General features: G+C 38.4%; 2 protein-coding genes across 52 annotated transcripts in view; one reads left to right on the forward strand and one right to left on the reverse strand.

The window, feature by feature from the left end:
• fryl (furry homolog, like) overlaps positions 1-8,388 on the forward strand; it is a 154,096-nt gene extending 145,708 nt beyond the window's left edge. For 50 of the 51 annotated variants that reach the window (XR_015517705.1, XR_015517704.1, XR_015517706.1 and 47 more), the window contains 2 exons: positions 4,203-4,393; positions 6,501-8,388. Coding sequence is in view for 34 of the 51 variants with exons in the window: in XM_087297178.1 (XP_087153304.1) it covers positions 4,203-4,393; positions 6,501-6,810 (501 nt within the window). In the remaining 17 variants the exon portion in view is untranslated. 51 annotated transcript variants of the gene reach the window in all.
• Positions 8,389-9,800: 1,412 nt separating this feature from the next.
• Positions 9,801-12,327, reverse strand: zar1 (zygote arrest 1). Its single transcript, NM_194381.2, is given in 4 exon segments — positions 9,801-10,134; positions 10,347-10,421; positions 11,415-11,507; positions 11,636-12,327. Coding segments are annotated over 4 exon segments (990 nt in total). The 5' UTR covers positions 12,314-12,327; the 3' UTR covers positions 9,801-9,990.
• Between the last annotated feature and the right edge of the window lie 2,537 nt (positions 12,328-14,864).

Genomic DNA, 14,864 nt, shown 5'->3' on the forward strand with positions numbered 1-14,864 from the left:
ATCTGGATTATATTATCCGATTACAAAGATGTAATGCTGGTAACTAGATTAATTATGTTTTCAAATGCTTATAATCATGTTTTATAAGTATATTAAGATAAACAATACACACCAGAAGTGCTTTAGCATCATGTTGGGACCCAAGTTATTACAACATTAGCAAGATTGTAACAGCTTTAAGATGCTGTCAAGATGTGGATAGATGGACAGTATAACAAAATTGACCTCTTTTAAGAGCCTATAAAAGCCTTATATATAATAAGGGATCAGTTCACCCAAAAATAAAGAATACCTGATTTTTTTCGATACTAGGGCTGGGCGATACTGCAAAATATTATCACAATATCATGTTTCATATCATTTGATATCGATAACTATTTAATATTTTTTAACAGTACATTTAGGTATATTAGGATTTTTTAATCCACTTTATTTTATTTACCAACAATACTGAGGCAAACAGTTTTAATAGGCAAAAACTAAAATATTTAATTAAATGTCTGATCTTTTTATAATAGAATAAACAAAAGTGTTAAAGAGACTCTTAAACTGAATAAATAAAATGTTACAAAGTGTGCGCAATGGTAAAGGTAGATCAACATCTGTGATCTGTGAATAGTACTGAACAAAAATACACCTCAAACTCTGTAAGCAAAACTAATTATGATAATCAAATCTGAGCTTTCAAGTTTATTATTCAAAAACATTGTGGAGTTGAATGACTACATAACCCCCTATGCTAAAAAATCTTTCAGATGGGGAGTTAGTGGCTGGGAGGAACAAGAAAAGAAACCAAAAAGCCACTCTGGCAGCATCCTTACATTTCTCGTCTCTTGTAACTAGCCGACCATCAACCGTTTTTTCAGAGGATGACAAATGGACAAACTATAGCTGCAACTTTGATGCAAGTTCATGGAGAAAAGTAAAAAGCACAGCAACGTTTGGGTGCCCTATGTTTATTTAGGGGGTTTAGTCTGAAATGACTGAAATGTGTGTATTTCATAAAAGGTGTGAAGCAGAGGGTTAGCTGTACTCGCATGAGTCGTGGCACAGATGCGGAATTTGGACAAGTTCCAATGTTTTTTTTAACTAGGTGTACCTGGAAAAAGCGCGTGCATCATCTGTTCACTGCTTGAACACCCTGTGCATGTCATGCCAGTCGTGCGCCCTACCCTTACTTACACCCTAAGCTTATTGGCATTCCTTCCAAGGCGTGTGCTCAGCAGCCACATTTTAATAAAACTATAGCCTTCATGCTGAAACTTCATACCAAACTTTTATCATTATTGACAATGGTGTTTGTCAATAAATATCAATACCGATTTTATCATCCAGTCCTACTTGGTAGCCATTGAATTTCATAGTAGGTAAAATAATTACTGTGGAAATCAAAGAGTCCCAATAAAGATCATTTTTCTAGATGTCTTCTTTTGTGTTCAACTCATGAAAGAAACTCAAAACAAGCTTTTGAAAAGTGAAGTGTGAGTAAATAGCCGCATTTCCACTATCAGGCCAGTGCGAGCCAGGTCTTTAATCGGGCCGGGCCGGGCCAATAGCCCGGGAGGTTGAGAAATGAGGCTGAAATCATGTCGCGTTTCCACTGTCGGGCTAGTAGCGCAAACACCGCCTCCACCATCACGCAAACACCGCCCCCAGAACGTCCTAGAATCAAACGTCACACAACCCGCCCACTTCAGTGGGAATGAGGACAGGTAGATAAAGCAGACCATAGAATCATCACGAAACGAAACCATTAAAATGAAGTCAACCGAAACAAACAAACGACACGTTACTGTACAGCAGTACATGAAATGTCTATATGCAAAGACCTGTGTATTTCCATTCATTACATTTATTGTTTACTCGCCGACCGACTGTTGGCATTGTGCATCGAGTGCTCTCGCCATTAATGCAGGGACCCAACACAGAGAGCGCACACATCCATAATATAAAGCCACAGAAATTCTCTCTTATAACTCGATATGGCATGTATATTTTAACATCCTCGTTTTGATAGAAGTCGTGTTAAGTTTTCAGCACAAGAGCGAGTAGCCTAATAAAATATAGCCATATTTGTTGCGCTCGGCAGCTATTCACTAAAGCTCTTCATTTAAATTTTCATTTATAAATGTAACCACGTCATATAAAACATAAACAGTTGTTTGAGGATATAGAACACATTTTGTGTTTGGACTTTCCCCCGATGCATTTAAAGCAGCGAGCGCTGCGCAGGACTGAGTGACAGAAAAAAAGGTATAGGCTAGATTCACTCACCCAAATAATGCTCTGTTTGCGCGATTTGATTAATATCATCGTATCCAAATACTTTATAAATATTTACTTATATAAATATTTACTTTATATAAATATTTCAAACCTTCTCCGGTGTTTAGTTTTTAGAAAATATCGAAAATCTTATTTTTTTTTCAGACAGGTCTTTGTAAAATGAAAGTTAAGCTATATGTGGCTTTAAAGCGGTTTGATTTATGTATTGTATAAAGGCTACCTACATTGTTATAGCTAGCTTTTGTTTATTTTATATTGGTTAATTTATTTAATGTGATTTTATACATGTATCCAATATTTGTAATTCTTTAAATTATATTTTAATATAGCTTAGGCTATTTTATTAAGATATGACACTATATTGTTTAAAGTCTACGAAAGTGGGCACGTATTTTGTTAAGTTTTATGTCTTTCTGTTGTATTTATATTGTGTATTATCTCCAAAATAAAGAAAGAAAAAAGCCGCTCGCGGCATCAACAGAGCTGTGAAGGAGCGCTTTTGCCCGGTCTCACACACACATACAGGCATCTAAACGCGCACAAACAAACATTTTAAACTTGACAAGAACTCTCGAAAACCTTTACTGTCATTTGTGTCTTTAATATGGTGTAAAGATTATTATGCGTTATTGTAACATAGAGGAGGACGCAGCAAAAAACGTCACTATAAATTAAAACTACTTTATTATTTTATGCAGCAGCCTTACATTTAAAAGGGAAACATAAGGGTGATCATACGCAAAAAGACCCCAGACTATAAGGCTGATGTTTTCTTTCCCTTATTTCTTTATTTGTTTGGCGCATGTACTCATGTTCGATCAGAAAACTGCCCGCCTCTCCTTTTACTCCACCCCGAAGCCCCAGCTGGCCCTCCTTGGCCCAAAGTATTCGGCGGGCAGAAAAAGGCCGGCCGCTGGCCCCAAGAAAGCCCCGCTTTGGCCCGATTAGGCCCCGGAAGTGACAGTGGAAACCCCACTGGCCTTGGCTCGCTCGCTTTAGGCGCGATAGTGGAAACGCGGCTAATAATGGCAGAATAAATGTTTTGGGGTGAACTTACCCCTGTTTTTTCCAGTACTGGGTTGTGGCTTGAAGGGCATATGAATAAAACATATGCCAGAATAGTTGGCAGTTCAAGGGACTCAGCTGAAGGAAAATGAATGAATGAACTACCCCTTTAGAATAAAAAAATATTTAATAGAGTCAAGAGTTATTATGATACATGTACATATTCACAAGAAAATCACATCTTATTTGGTCAGTCCTTGTGGATTTTTCTAGTGTCACAAACTTCAGTGCCAGCAAGCGGCCCTTTATAGGGCAAACAGAGAGAGATGATCAATTTTGTCTCTGAACATTGTGGTGGTTTGTGCTAATGTGTGCCAGTATGGACAGATATAAAGGTCTGACTGTGCATAATGCTCTTAGTACACTGTAACTTCATTAAGCTCCCTGAGAGAGACTGATATCCTTAAGACTGACCAGAGCAAAGCCATTCAGCCTATTGCTCATCGATACTAACTCACTTACTGTATACACACACACACAGAGAGAAAGAGAGAGAGTAATTTGAGTTTTGTTCTTCTGTTGAGCACAACAGAGGAACAAACTGTTGATATTCTGAAAAATGTAGGAAAACCAGCAGTCATCAAATTCCATAGTATTTTTTCCCTACTATGGATGTCAATTGCCTCTGATTTCCAATGTTGTTCAAATATTTTCTTTTTTATTGAATGTTTGGATCCAATTTTCTTCAGGGTAAACTATGCCTTTAATATCACAGGGCAACTGTGCTTTGATTTTCGATATTGTCAATATTGTATCGGCAAGTCAGTTGTTTTTCACAAGTGGTTTAGTCAAGAGTAGTGAGAATATTGACTAAACATTGATTTAAAATGACATGCTTGTTTGTCTCTCAGGTGACTAACATGTCCGAGGAGCTGGCCATATTGGAGAGCTGTCTGAAGGAGGCAGAGTCAGTTAATGATGAACAGGACATTGGCGAGTTTGAGGTGGACCAGTCAAGCACAGAAACGGCCATTCACTCGCTCATCGAGAGTCTCAGAGCACGAGACTTCTGCACAGCCATCACTCAAGTTAAAGCCTTCAGGTGACACATGCTGACTTATGTCTTTTTCACACTGTCCTTAAATCTAGTTAACCTTGATGTCACAAACCCTGTTTTAACCCTGCTTTAAGGAACTCCGTACACTTATAGATGTGGGATAATATAGATGTGGGATTAGCACTGCTTCTTACGTGGACCTGACAATATAGATATGGGATTAGCACTACTTCTAACTTGAGCATAACAATCCTTGCTTTAAAGCAGATTTTAAAGAGATTTAAAGAGTTTAAGCTTTTGTCTTCATCCTAGCAGTAAAATCTGTTAAAATTCTCTGTTAATGTGATGAGGATCTGAATCAGGTGTGTTTAGTTAAGGAGACATGGGCTGTTTCTCAATTTGTGTTCTTTAGTGATCTTGTGTCCAAGTGTTCTCGTATAACGTCATCATCAGCTGCCAAAGTTCAGTTCCAAAACTCAAGACCGCAAGAAAGGAGGACACGTGAAACTTCCCGGATGTGTTCTTGATATCAAGCATGCGTCAATGCCGACTGGAGTGCAAAACTTGCTCGAGAATTCCCAGAAGTCACTGTGGCTGAATAAAGAAGGTGGAAAGCGCAGCATTTTATATAGATTTATTATTATTAAAGTTCAGGGATATAACTTAGTTACCTCAGGAGTTTTCCTAAATGAGACGGCGAAAGTAAAAATTAATATGAAAATCTTTATAAAGGCATAAACACATTAACGGTGTTTATTTGCTGATATTTAATATCAAAATTTGTTTTTTTTTTTTGTTGTCTTGTGAGGTTTTCTTCATGTTAAATATATATTGAAAAGGGAAAAAGCAATAAATCGCTGTATAAATGCTGTAATGTTTAAATAATTTAATTTTCCATTAAAAACATGTGAAGGTCATGTGACCATCAGGAAGAACGCAGCATCTCATTTCTCACAGGACGTGTTCTGTGTTCTTGCGGTCTCCAGAGTTCGTTCTTCCGGGATAACTTGGCAAGACTGTTCTCCACAAAAACACAAGTCCATTCAATCCATTCTTGGAATTGAGAATCAGCCTTGGGAAATGTGCAGAGCTGGTGGTCCTCCAGGAACATGGTTGAGAAACACTGATGTTGCAGAGTTATTCATGCTCTGTTTTGTTATTCAGAGCACAGTGGTCCTCTTCCTATTTTCCTATAAATCTTCCTATAAATTCTTCTGGGAAAAAAAGTTGCAGAAAATTTAATTGCTGAGAGACCAAAACAAATAAAAATATTGCATTAGAGTTTGGATCTCATTTAAAAGTAATGTACTGTTAGCTACCGGTAGTCCTAAATAGAAAGTCCCTCACTCTCCTGCTATCCTTTGGCTTAGTCTCAGATTTATCAGGGGGTCGCCACATTGGATTGAATCAACTGCCTTATTTTATTTGCAAACATCATAGGGTGTCCACTGGGTTGTAAAATGCCCTCAATTTTAAAACTTAATTTTAGGCCTTAAAAAGTCTTAAATTCACAAAAATATTGTGTTGTAGGTCTTAAATCACTATAAACAGGTCTTAATTTTGCTTTGTCCAAGTAAAGCTACTCAGTCGGACTAACATTCATCCAATGACCAACAATACTACCCAATTAAACATATCGAGAAGTATTGTCATTTCATATATATAAATCATTATTTATGTATTATATTATATTCATATTATTATTTATATTTATATAATAGCAAAATCCCCAAATTAAATTCCCTAATCAGATAAAAAGACCACAATTACACAATTCCTCATGATAATAAGCTGCCATTAGAAAAAGACTTTAACCCTGTATAAGTCTTAAAGGGTCTTAAGAAGTCTTAAATTTGACTAGAGAAAACCTGCAGAAACCATGAATTAGTTCTTTTACTTTGTACAGTATTTACAACATACAAATGAAATGAAAGTGTATACATTTATTTAGCACAACTTGTTTTTTTGATTGGCTGCTTTCAGAGCAGAACAGAAAAACGTTGTGTCATTGGAAGATGGTAACATCATATCTAGCTAGAATCCATAATCTAATGAAGCAACTCAAGTTCTCTTTTGCCTTAATCTGATACATTCCAGTATCTGTTTCCCCCGTTGACCCTTCTGCATCCCTTGCTCTTCTTCATTTCCTCAGGTGCCTGTGGCCCAATGACATATTTGGCAGTGATCGGGACGATGCAGTGCAGACACTGCTGCACATCTACTTCAGGCACCAGACTTTAGGTCAAACGGGCTGTTTGGCGGTGGTGGGACCCAGCAGGGATCTTTCTCAGGCCAGCGCTCGCCTCATGGAGCTCAATCTTCAGATCCGCGAAGCTCTCTGCCAGGCTCAAACACACCCGCACCTGCAGAGCCACCAGACGCACATCCAGTCCCCGACACCCACAGGCCACATCCAGACGCAGATCGACACGCAAAACACAGTCCTCAGCACTGGACTCTAGAGTATCATCCAGCTCCAACTCTTCCTCCGGGGACGACAGGTTTGCCGATTTTCATGTAGACTTCACCTCAAAGGGCTAAAGAATGTGTGGACATTAGTGACTCCAAACTATTACGCACGCAACACGTTTCTATAATATAGTTTATCCTCGGCGGATGGCGGAAAACGTACAAAAAATGGGACCGGTCATTAGGAGGAACACTAGGCGATTATGATGCTAAATTCACAGTTTTTTGTTTGTTTGTTTGTTTGTTTTTTGGCGGAATGACCTATGACCTCTTGGGAGTTTTTTTTTTTTTTGAGTGATTCACATCCGTCTGCCCCACTATGCACTGGGGCAGAGATGGGATTTGGAGCGTTTTTGTGATTTACCTGCGAGATTTATCGCAGACATAAAAAGCATGCTTGAAAGAGAGAAGCCTGCAACTTATTTTTTTGAGAAATGTATTTTTTAACAGTCTTAGGTTGTAAATGTTAGGAAATTTAACATGTAATTGTAAGCAAGGAGCGGCGTATCCTCCGTTTAAAGAGAGGTTTATCTGTTTAACTTTATTGACCTGCATCGAGGAGAACTTTCAGCTTTCACTGGGCTGCTCATACAAAACCCGTAATCTATAACCAAATAAGTAGCTGCCTGTAGAAAATACCATAGACACTTATGTGTGCGCGCGTGTGTGTGTGTGTGCGCGAGGACGAGTGCGAGCGTGTGAGTACGTTTGACATGGACTGATATTTGCACACCCGTTCTCTCTCATACATGCACGTTAACAAACCGAGATGCACAGGTGATGTGCAAACTGGCTGCAACTCATGGAAATATCAATAACTTATTTTACTCTGTATATATTTTAGAAAATGTATAGTGTAAAAGCAGTATTTTTTTCCTTGTACATTTGTGTAATGCACTGTTCAATCAGAGAGAGCTCAGTAGAGGGTGACGACTAATGCAAAAAAATAAATAAATAGCGAGTTGACTAGGGATGTACGGGCTGCCCTCTCCTTTATGATAATACGCCACCTTAATCTTTAATATTTCCCGAAGAATGAGCTCTTGCCATATGCATTCCTTAATACCCACTGTGATCTCCATGTTGGCTCAAAGTCCCCGTGGGGGCCCCCTACTGGAGCCCGCTGCTGTAGGGAAACTGGGGCCGGTGTTTGTCCATGTTGGCTCTGTCTTAACTCAGGGCTGCACTGAGGGTTTGTGTGCTTCTGAAAGGCACCGCGCTTCGCTTACCGAACTCCAAGAGACAAAGCTGTGTCCTCAAAAGCGTAGAGCGCAAACGTATGGGGCGGGGGAACGATTAATCTGTCGCGGCACATTGACAAATAAAAACGTTCACTGTATTCATTCCTCTCAGAGATCTCTTCTGTTGCTTTGTTTGGTACATTTTGAATGCTGTTCTTAATTATTTAATGGATATATTATTTACCTGGACAAAATATAGTTTTTATCTAGAGGTGCATTATTCTTATTTCCTCCCTTCCCCTTCACACATTTCTCTCTGGTTTGTCTGTTTGTCATCTGATTTACCTGCTTTTCCCCTGTACTGTTAAATAAAACTCTGATTATAAGCAATGCTGGCTTTCTGGTAGTTTATTTCCCCCCATAAAATAAATTTGCTCTCAGCTGATTTATGTTGAACTATTTTGATCAAATGTATTCAGTTCCCAAGCACACAATTCTGTCTATAAAAAACAAATGCTAACTGGATTGGCAACCTCGCCAAAAGACTGATGTTCGGCTTATTGTAAGCATGTGCTACTTGTAAACGCTTCAGCTATTTAAAGATTGCCGTCACTGTTCATTGAAGTAACATCTTCGTGAAAGTGACTCCAGAAATGTCATTTATTTGTATCATCATAGACCAGGGGTGTTCAAACTCCATACTGGAGGGCCGGTGTCCTGCATGTTTTAGTTCCTACCTCAATTAAACAAACCTGAACCAGATAACCAAGCTCTTTCTAGGTATACTAGAAACTTCCAAGCAGGTGTGTTGAAGAAAGTTGGAGCTAAACTATGCAGGACATCAGCCCTCCAGGACTGAGTTTGGACATCCTTAGTCTACAATGATACAAATAAGCAACATTTCTGGAGTCACTTTCAGTAGACATTTATATAATGTCAATATTGAACTAAAAACAAAGTTTTCCCTTCACATGACAGATACACTAAAACAGGGGTGCCTAAACTTTATCCTTTAAAGGGCCAAAATCCAAACTTGAGGGCTGTGGGCCGAATATATAAATATCTCAAACCATATTACATGAAATTTGCCTAGAGAAAGTTCCTCATTTATTTGGTAATAGTTAAAACAACAAAAAAAGACAACTTGGCTTTAAATTATTTAATATCTACTGCAGTATCACTTAACATTTTATAGTGAACTTTGTAAAAACAAGTTGCATTTAACACAAAGGAGTTCAATCCTGAATACACTAGTTGAGCTGCACCTGCTTTTACCTTGATGTTTCCTAAATGTCAGATGTTTTGCAATTCAAGGACAGTATTTAGGTTAAGCCTGATTCATTTACAACATTAGTCATTTCAGTTGCCTTTGTAGCTTAAAAAAAATACATTAAATTCAAATGGACAATTTCTGTCAAAGGCATTCGCCCCAACCACCACTCTCCCTCTTTTCAAATGGGATGGCAGGCCAAATTTAAAATGTTAATCAAAGGGCTTAACTTTTGGCATCTCTGCACTAAAGTCTTATGTCAGGTACACAATGTTATAAGGTTTAAAGACAATGGGAAGATGTCCCCCCTCACCATGTTTAAGTTCCTCTCTTCCACAGATACTAAATCTCCAGTGCATTTTACTTTTAATCATCTTGACTAAACTGGACTAACATTCCCAGCAGTAAAAGAAGTCAAATTGGCATTTGATGTGGACAAAGTCATAAAATTACAGAATCACGCTTTAAACTTGTAAAAACCAAAACCCAACCCTTCTACAAAGCTGTTCATTTAAAAACTGGGCTCCAGATGTGCTAGTAACTTCCATTTTTATTGTTCAGAAATCACACCTACAAGTACTGCAATTCGTAATCAAAGCAAAACAAAAACAAATGAGACTGTAGTGGCCGATGGGCCTGCCTCCCCCACTGCGGTCGACGAGCAGCAGAGGTGCAGAGACTGAGGTGGACAATCCAGCTGATGACAACAATGGACAGAGCTGCTAGATGATGTACTTGAAGCTGAACGTGCTGTCACAGGACAGACGCTTGCCTTTACAGCGGCCGCACAGATCCTGCCGGTGGGGTCTTTTGGGGTCCACGTGACGCGACTTGACAGAACATGTGCAGCGAGCTTTCTTGCAAGTCTGGAAAAAAATTTTGGTTAACATGGGAGTTTAAACAAAGTCCTGAAACTCTCAACACTGTTAATGGGGACAAATCTAATTCCTTAAGATTAACTGTGATGTAAATTATGGCAACTTTAAAGCATTTAGTCAGTTCACAGTCCTCTTGCTGACTGCCCCAGAGGAGCCCTGAACCCTCTGATGAGAACAATCAATTAAAAGAGCTACTTTACCTGACATGCTATGTCCTCAACCCGGTATGGGTTGAATGATTTCTGGCATGTTCTGCAGAACTGCTTGAAATAAACCTTTAAAAAAGGAAACGGAAAAACTTCAATCAGTAATCAGCAACAAGAATAGACCAGATTTGCCTAATTCACCCATTATACAGGTATGTGCATATTGTTCCATAAACATGGGGTAGGGGGACTGCTTGTGAGTCTAACAAGAATACAAAAGGAAATGGTCAGAGCGGTCCAAGACATGTGCCCAAACTCTGGATGTCCAGAGATGTCCTGCAGAATTTAACTCACAACTTGGAATACTAAAAACATTCTGGCAGGTGTTTGTCTAGTAGGAGTTAGATTAGCTGGTTCAGAATGATCCAATTTAGATTGGAGCGAAGCATGAAACAAAGCCTCCAGGACAGAATTTGAACATCCTTGATCTAACAATCCCGATTGTGTACCAAACATCCAGAACCTCTCTCAACCTCAAAATAACAGGGGAACTAAAAGTAAATTAATTCTTTTCTAGCACAAAAGGAACATTCCCCTAATAACTTTATGGGGAAAGTAGTTTTTGGGCAATCAAAAAAAAAAAAAAAAAAAAAAAAAGAATTTCTGAACATTGCAGGGGGGCTTTGTAAAAGCTTAGAGGGATAATTCCGATAGTTAACCCAAAAATGAAAATCTTTTTTTTTTTTTACTTGCACTCCACTAGATTTAAACATGCATGTTTGAGTTTATAAAAAAATTGGAAAAATGTTGTAAATTCAAAGCCACTGACTTTAATAGGCTCCTTGTTTTTCCTACCATGGATGTCAGTTGTTAACGATTTCAAGTTTTAAAATATTGTCTTTCAAATGAGAAAAAAAAGGTTGATGAAAATTCTGTTCTGGGAATCATGAAAAAAATGGTTGCCATTTTAACTGGGTTTTTTTAACCAAACGCAAATATAGCCTAGACAGGAACATGTCATCTTGGTTTGCTCAAACTACTCCATTGTTAACAGGGATCTGGAGCAATGAGAGTAGTTTTACGGAATTAAGATTGTTTGTTTGTGCGTGTACAAAATATTACCTTGTTTGTTCCTTGGACACACCACACATAAGCACTTTCCCACCGTAGGTTGCAGTCTTTGCAATGATAGAATCCATACTTCTGCTCCAAAAACTGGATTGAAAAGATTATATAATACTGGAAGTGCCAAAACACTTCAACTGCAATTCTAAAGCAAGTTATGTTAAAAACACACGTCGATTAAGTTTCATATATATGCTATGAGAATCAATTAATGTCACCTGAAATCTCACACGAGCCTTGGACTTCAGATCGTCTTGTTCGGTTTTCACTGGCTCGTTTGTGTTCTCCTCATTTGTTTCAGTCTGCTTGTTTATATTTTTCTCTGGACTAAGCGGTTGCTTCGCGCTTTTCTTACCCTGTTTGCGCACGTTTTTCTCTGCGCTTTCCAGCTTCTCTGCGCTGTCAACCGTCTCTGTGACCTCGGGATCCGTGTCCTCCTCTTCTTCACCCTCCTCTCTGAAGAGGGACACTAGTCTCCGGGATTCTACTGGGGAGTAAACGGCCTGGGTGCGCGGGAACCGGACACCACCGCTGCTGACGGGACTCCCAGGGGTCTGGACCTCCTGCCGCCGCCGGCGCAGGGCATCGCGTTTGCGTGCCAGAAGCGTCCGCGGCCCCAGAGAGCACTGGATGGACGCGTCGGTCTTCGGGTTGACCTGAACCCCGACGTCTTTGGTGTTGGCCTTCCTCAGACGCGGGGTGAGATTTGGGTTGATCTGAGACAAGATGGACTTCAGCTGCGCCCTGTGGTGATTATCAAAGTAGGTCTCGCCCTCACCGTAGTTGGTGAAGTAAGCTTTCTGTCTCCAGCCCTTGAATTTGGGGTATTTGTAGTAATAAGGGTTGTAAGAGGAGTAAAGATAGTTATCGACTGTCTCGTTTCCATATGTAGCCATTTTTCGCTTAGCCGGCTGGCAAGCGGACTGTAGCGGCTTAAGTAACGTTAGATGAACAGGGTAGATTGAGCTCAGGTGTCTAATTAAGAACAATTAATACGATTTTCGAGGTTTGGGAAAGTTAAAAAAATGTAGGACAGTCTTGAAAAGCAGTTGAAATGTGTTTGTGAGATGTGAAACCTTTGTTTAAGAACATACATAACTCGTTTTTTAGTAAACGAGCCATGTACCAACTTCCAAAACTCAGTTTAACCAGGTGGTTTGTTGTTAGTCTGTGAATGTCTGTACATTTTTACCAGCGAGTCATAGACATTTTCATCCTACAATAATTATTTGTTTTTCTCAGTGGTGTAAAGTAACATTACAAATACTTAAATTACTGTAATTGTGTAATTTTTCTCAGGAATTATAATTTACTCGTTTTAAAAATGTGTATTAAACTTTCCCTTGAGTTCATTTTTAGTGCTGTATTGGTACTTCTACTCCACTACTTTCCTTCAACCTGCAGTCACTGCTTTTTTCTTGTCTATATGGATTAGAAAAATCAGTCCTATGATTCCTGTCCAATCAAATCACATATAGGTTACATCATAATGAAGTACCTCAAGACATGGCAATTTATAAATGCAGCAAACCACTTGGAAGGAAGTGTCTAAGAAGATGTCCAGAATCTTTGCATGCAATGACCCAGAGACTGTTTAGATGCATGTCACTGTTGAGAAGATGAGAGATGTTTAATGTATGATGACCGAAATAACCTTAAACATCCAGCAGGCACAAGAAATCAACATGATGTCAGATCGACGTTGTACCCCAACTTTGTGGGGACACTGAAGTTTGTTTGGAAATGAAAATAGGGTTGACATCAGTACCCAATGTCATGCCTATGTCAATGTTCAATCTGAAATCAACCAAATATCAACGTCTAATGATGTTACAGCTTGACGTTACCACTATGACATCTATCAGATGTGGGATTTTGGTTGCCACACCTGATGGGTAAATGTCAGTATTTGATGTCAATAGGTTGTTGGTTTAAGATCTTGGCTCAACGTTGGATTTTGGTCACTTTACAACACAACCTAAAATCGACTAAATATAAACATTATTACACGTCATTATTGGACATCAAAATAACGTTGTCTTTAGCCGCTGGCTAGACATTGAAATTTGCTCACCTGACATCACAACTTAAATCTAACCTAACTTTAACGTCAAATGACATTGTGTGCCTGATGGGCAATCACTAAATGCACTAAAGAATGTTATGTTTACACGTGTCCACAAATTAGATGTAAACACATCAGCTTTTTACAGCATAATACTCACTACTCTTGAGTACTTCTGAAAGGTTTACTTTTTACTCATATTTTAAGTAACATTTACAGCAGATACTTTTACTCTACCTGCACTAAATTTTTAGGCAATTAATGGTACTTTTACTTTAGTATGATTTTTCAGTTCTCTTTCCACCACTGGTTACTCAAGAAGACAACGCCCGTCATATATTGCGGTGGTATGTTTTGGCAATAACATTATATTGGTCAAAATGACTAATTTTACTTTTATGCCAAAATCATTAGAATATTAAAATCATGTAACATGAAGATATTTTGTATATTTTATACTGTAAATATACTAGTAATGTAAATATATTGGTTATGTGTATAGCTAAGCACTTAATTTAGACAAATATATATGTGATTTTCTCAAGATTGAGATTTATTTGAACCCCCAGATTTCAGATTTTTAAAAATTCTTATCTCGGACAAATACTGTCCTATCATAACAAAGAAGTCTGTTCATGTCATATATAAATCTCGATTTAAAAACAAAATACAGTTATGACTGGTTTTGTGTCATAGAAATATACACTAGATATCGCATTAGGGCCCTGAGCATGAGTCAATAGCGCCGCCACATTGTTACAGTGCTTCCAGGACAAATGTCATTCAACCAAACTAGTCAAAACTAAAGCCAGTGTGAAGATGCTGGACTTTAGCGCTGCGTACGGGTGTAGCAAAGACAAGTAAACAAAGATAACAAAGCACAAAGGCAGAACATTTCATAGGAAGAAATTTGTTTTTTACGTTTTTATATGTTATAAACTTTGTGCTAAACAAGTAACGTTATTGATGATAATTAGCACCAACTTACACTAAATACTAGGCTTATGCTAGTTTTGTTGAGTAAAATAAGCAAACAATGAAAAAGAAATATGACAACAAGATGCTGTGGTGCCAGAAACTATTGTCAGCTAAGTCATTCATAACAGAGATTCATTCACAATCAAAGCACTCCCTCTGTTAAAATGAGAAGTAAAAGCAGGAGAGGAGGTTTGTTCCAGGACATGGATTAGATCAAATTTAACAGGGAGGGAGTATAATACATTCCCATGCACACAAACACATACTCTTTGTAGGCAATGCCCGTGTGGTCACTTATCTATCGATGTGGAAAATTGATGTAAAATTTACATTTTCGTAACTTAAAAAATATTTGCGTACTAACCACCGGGAAAACTTCTGATCATCAATATATGTTTATATGT

The sequence above is a fragment of the Danio rerio genome, chromosome 20 (assembly GCF_052040795.2).
Source record: "Danio rerio strain M-AB ecotype USA chromosome 20, GRCz13ab, whole genome shotgun sequence".
NCBI lineage: Eukaryota > Metazoa > Chordata > Actinopteri > Cypriniformes > Danionidae > Danio > Danio rerio.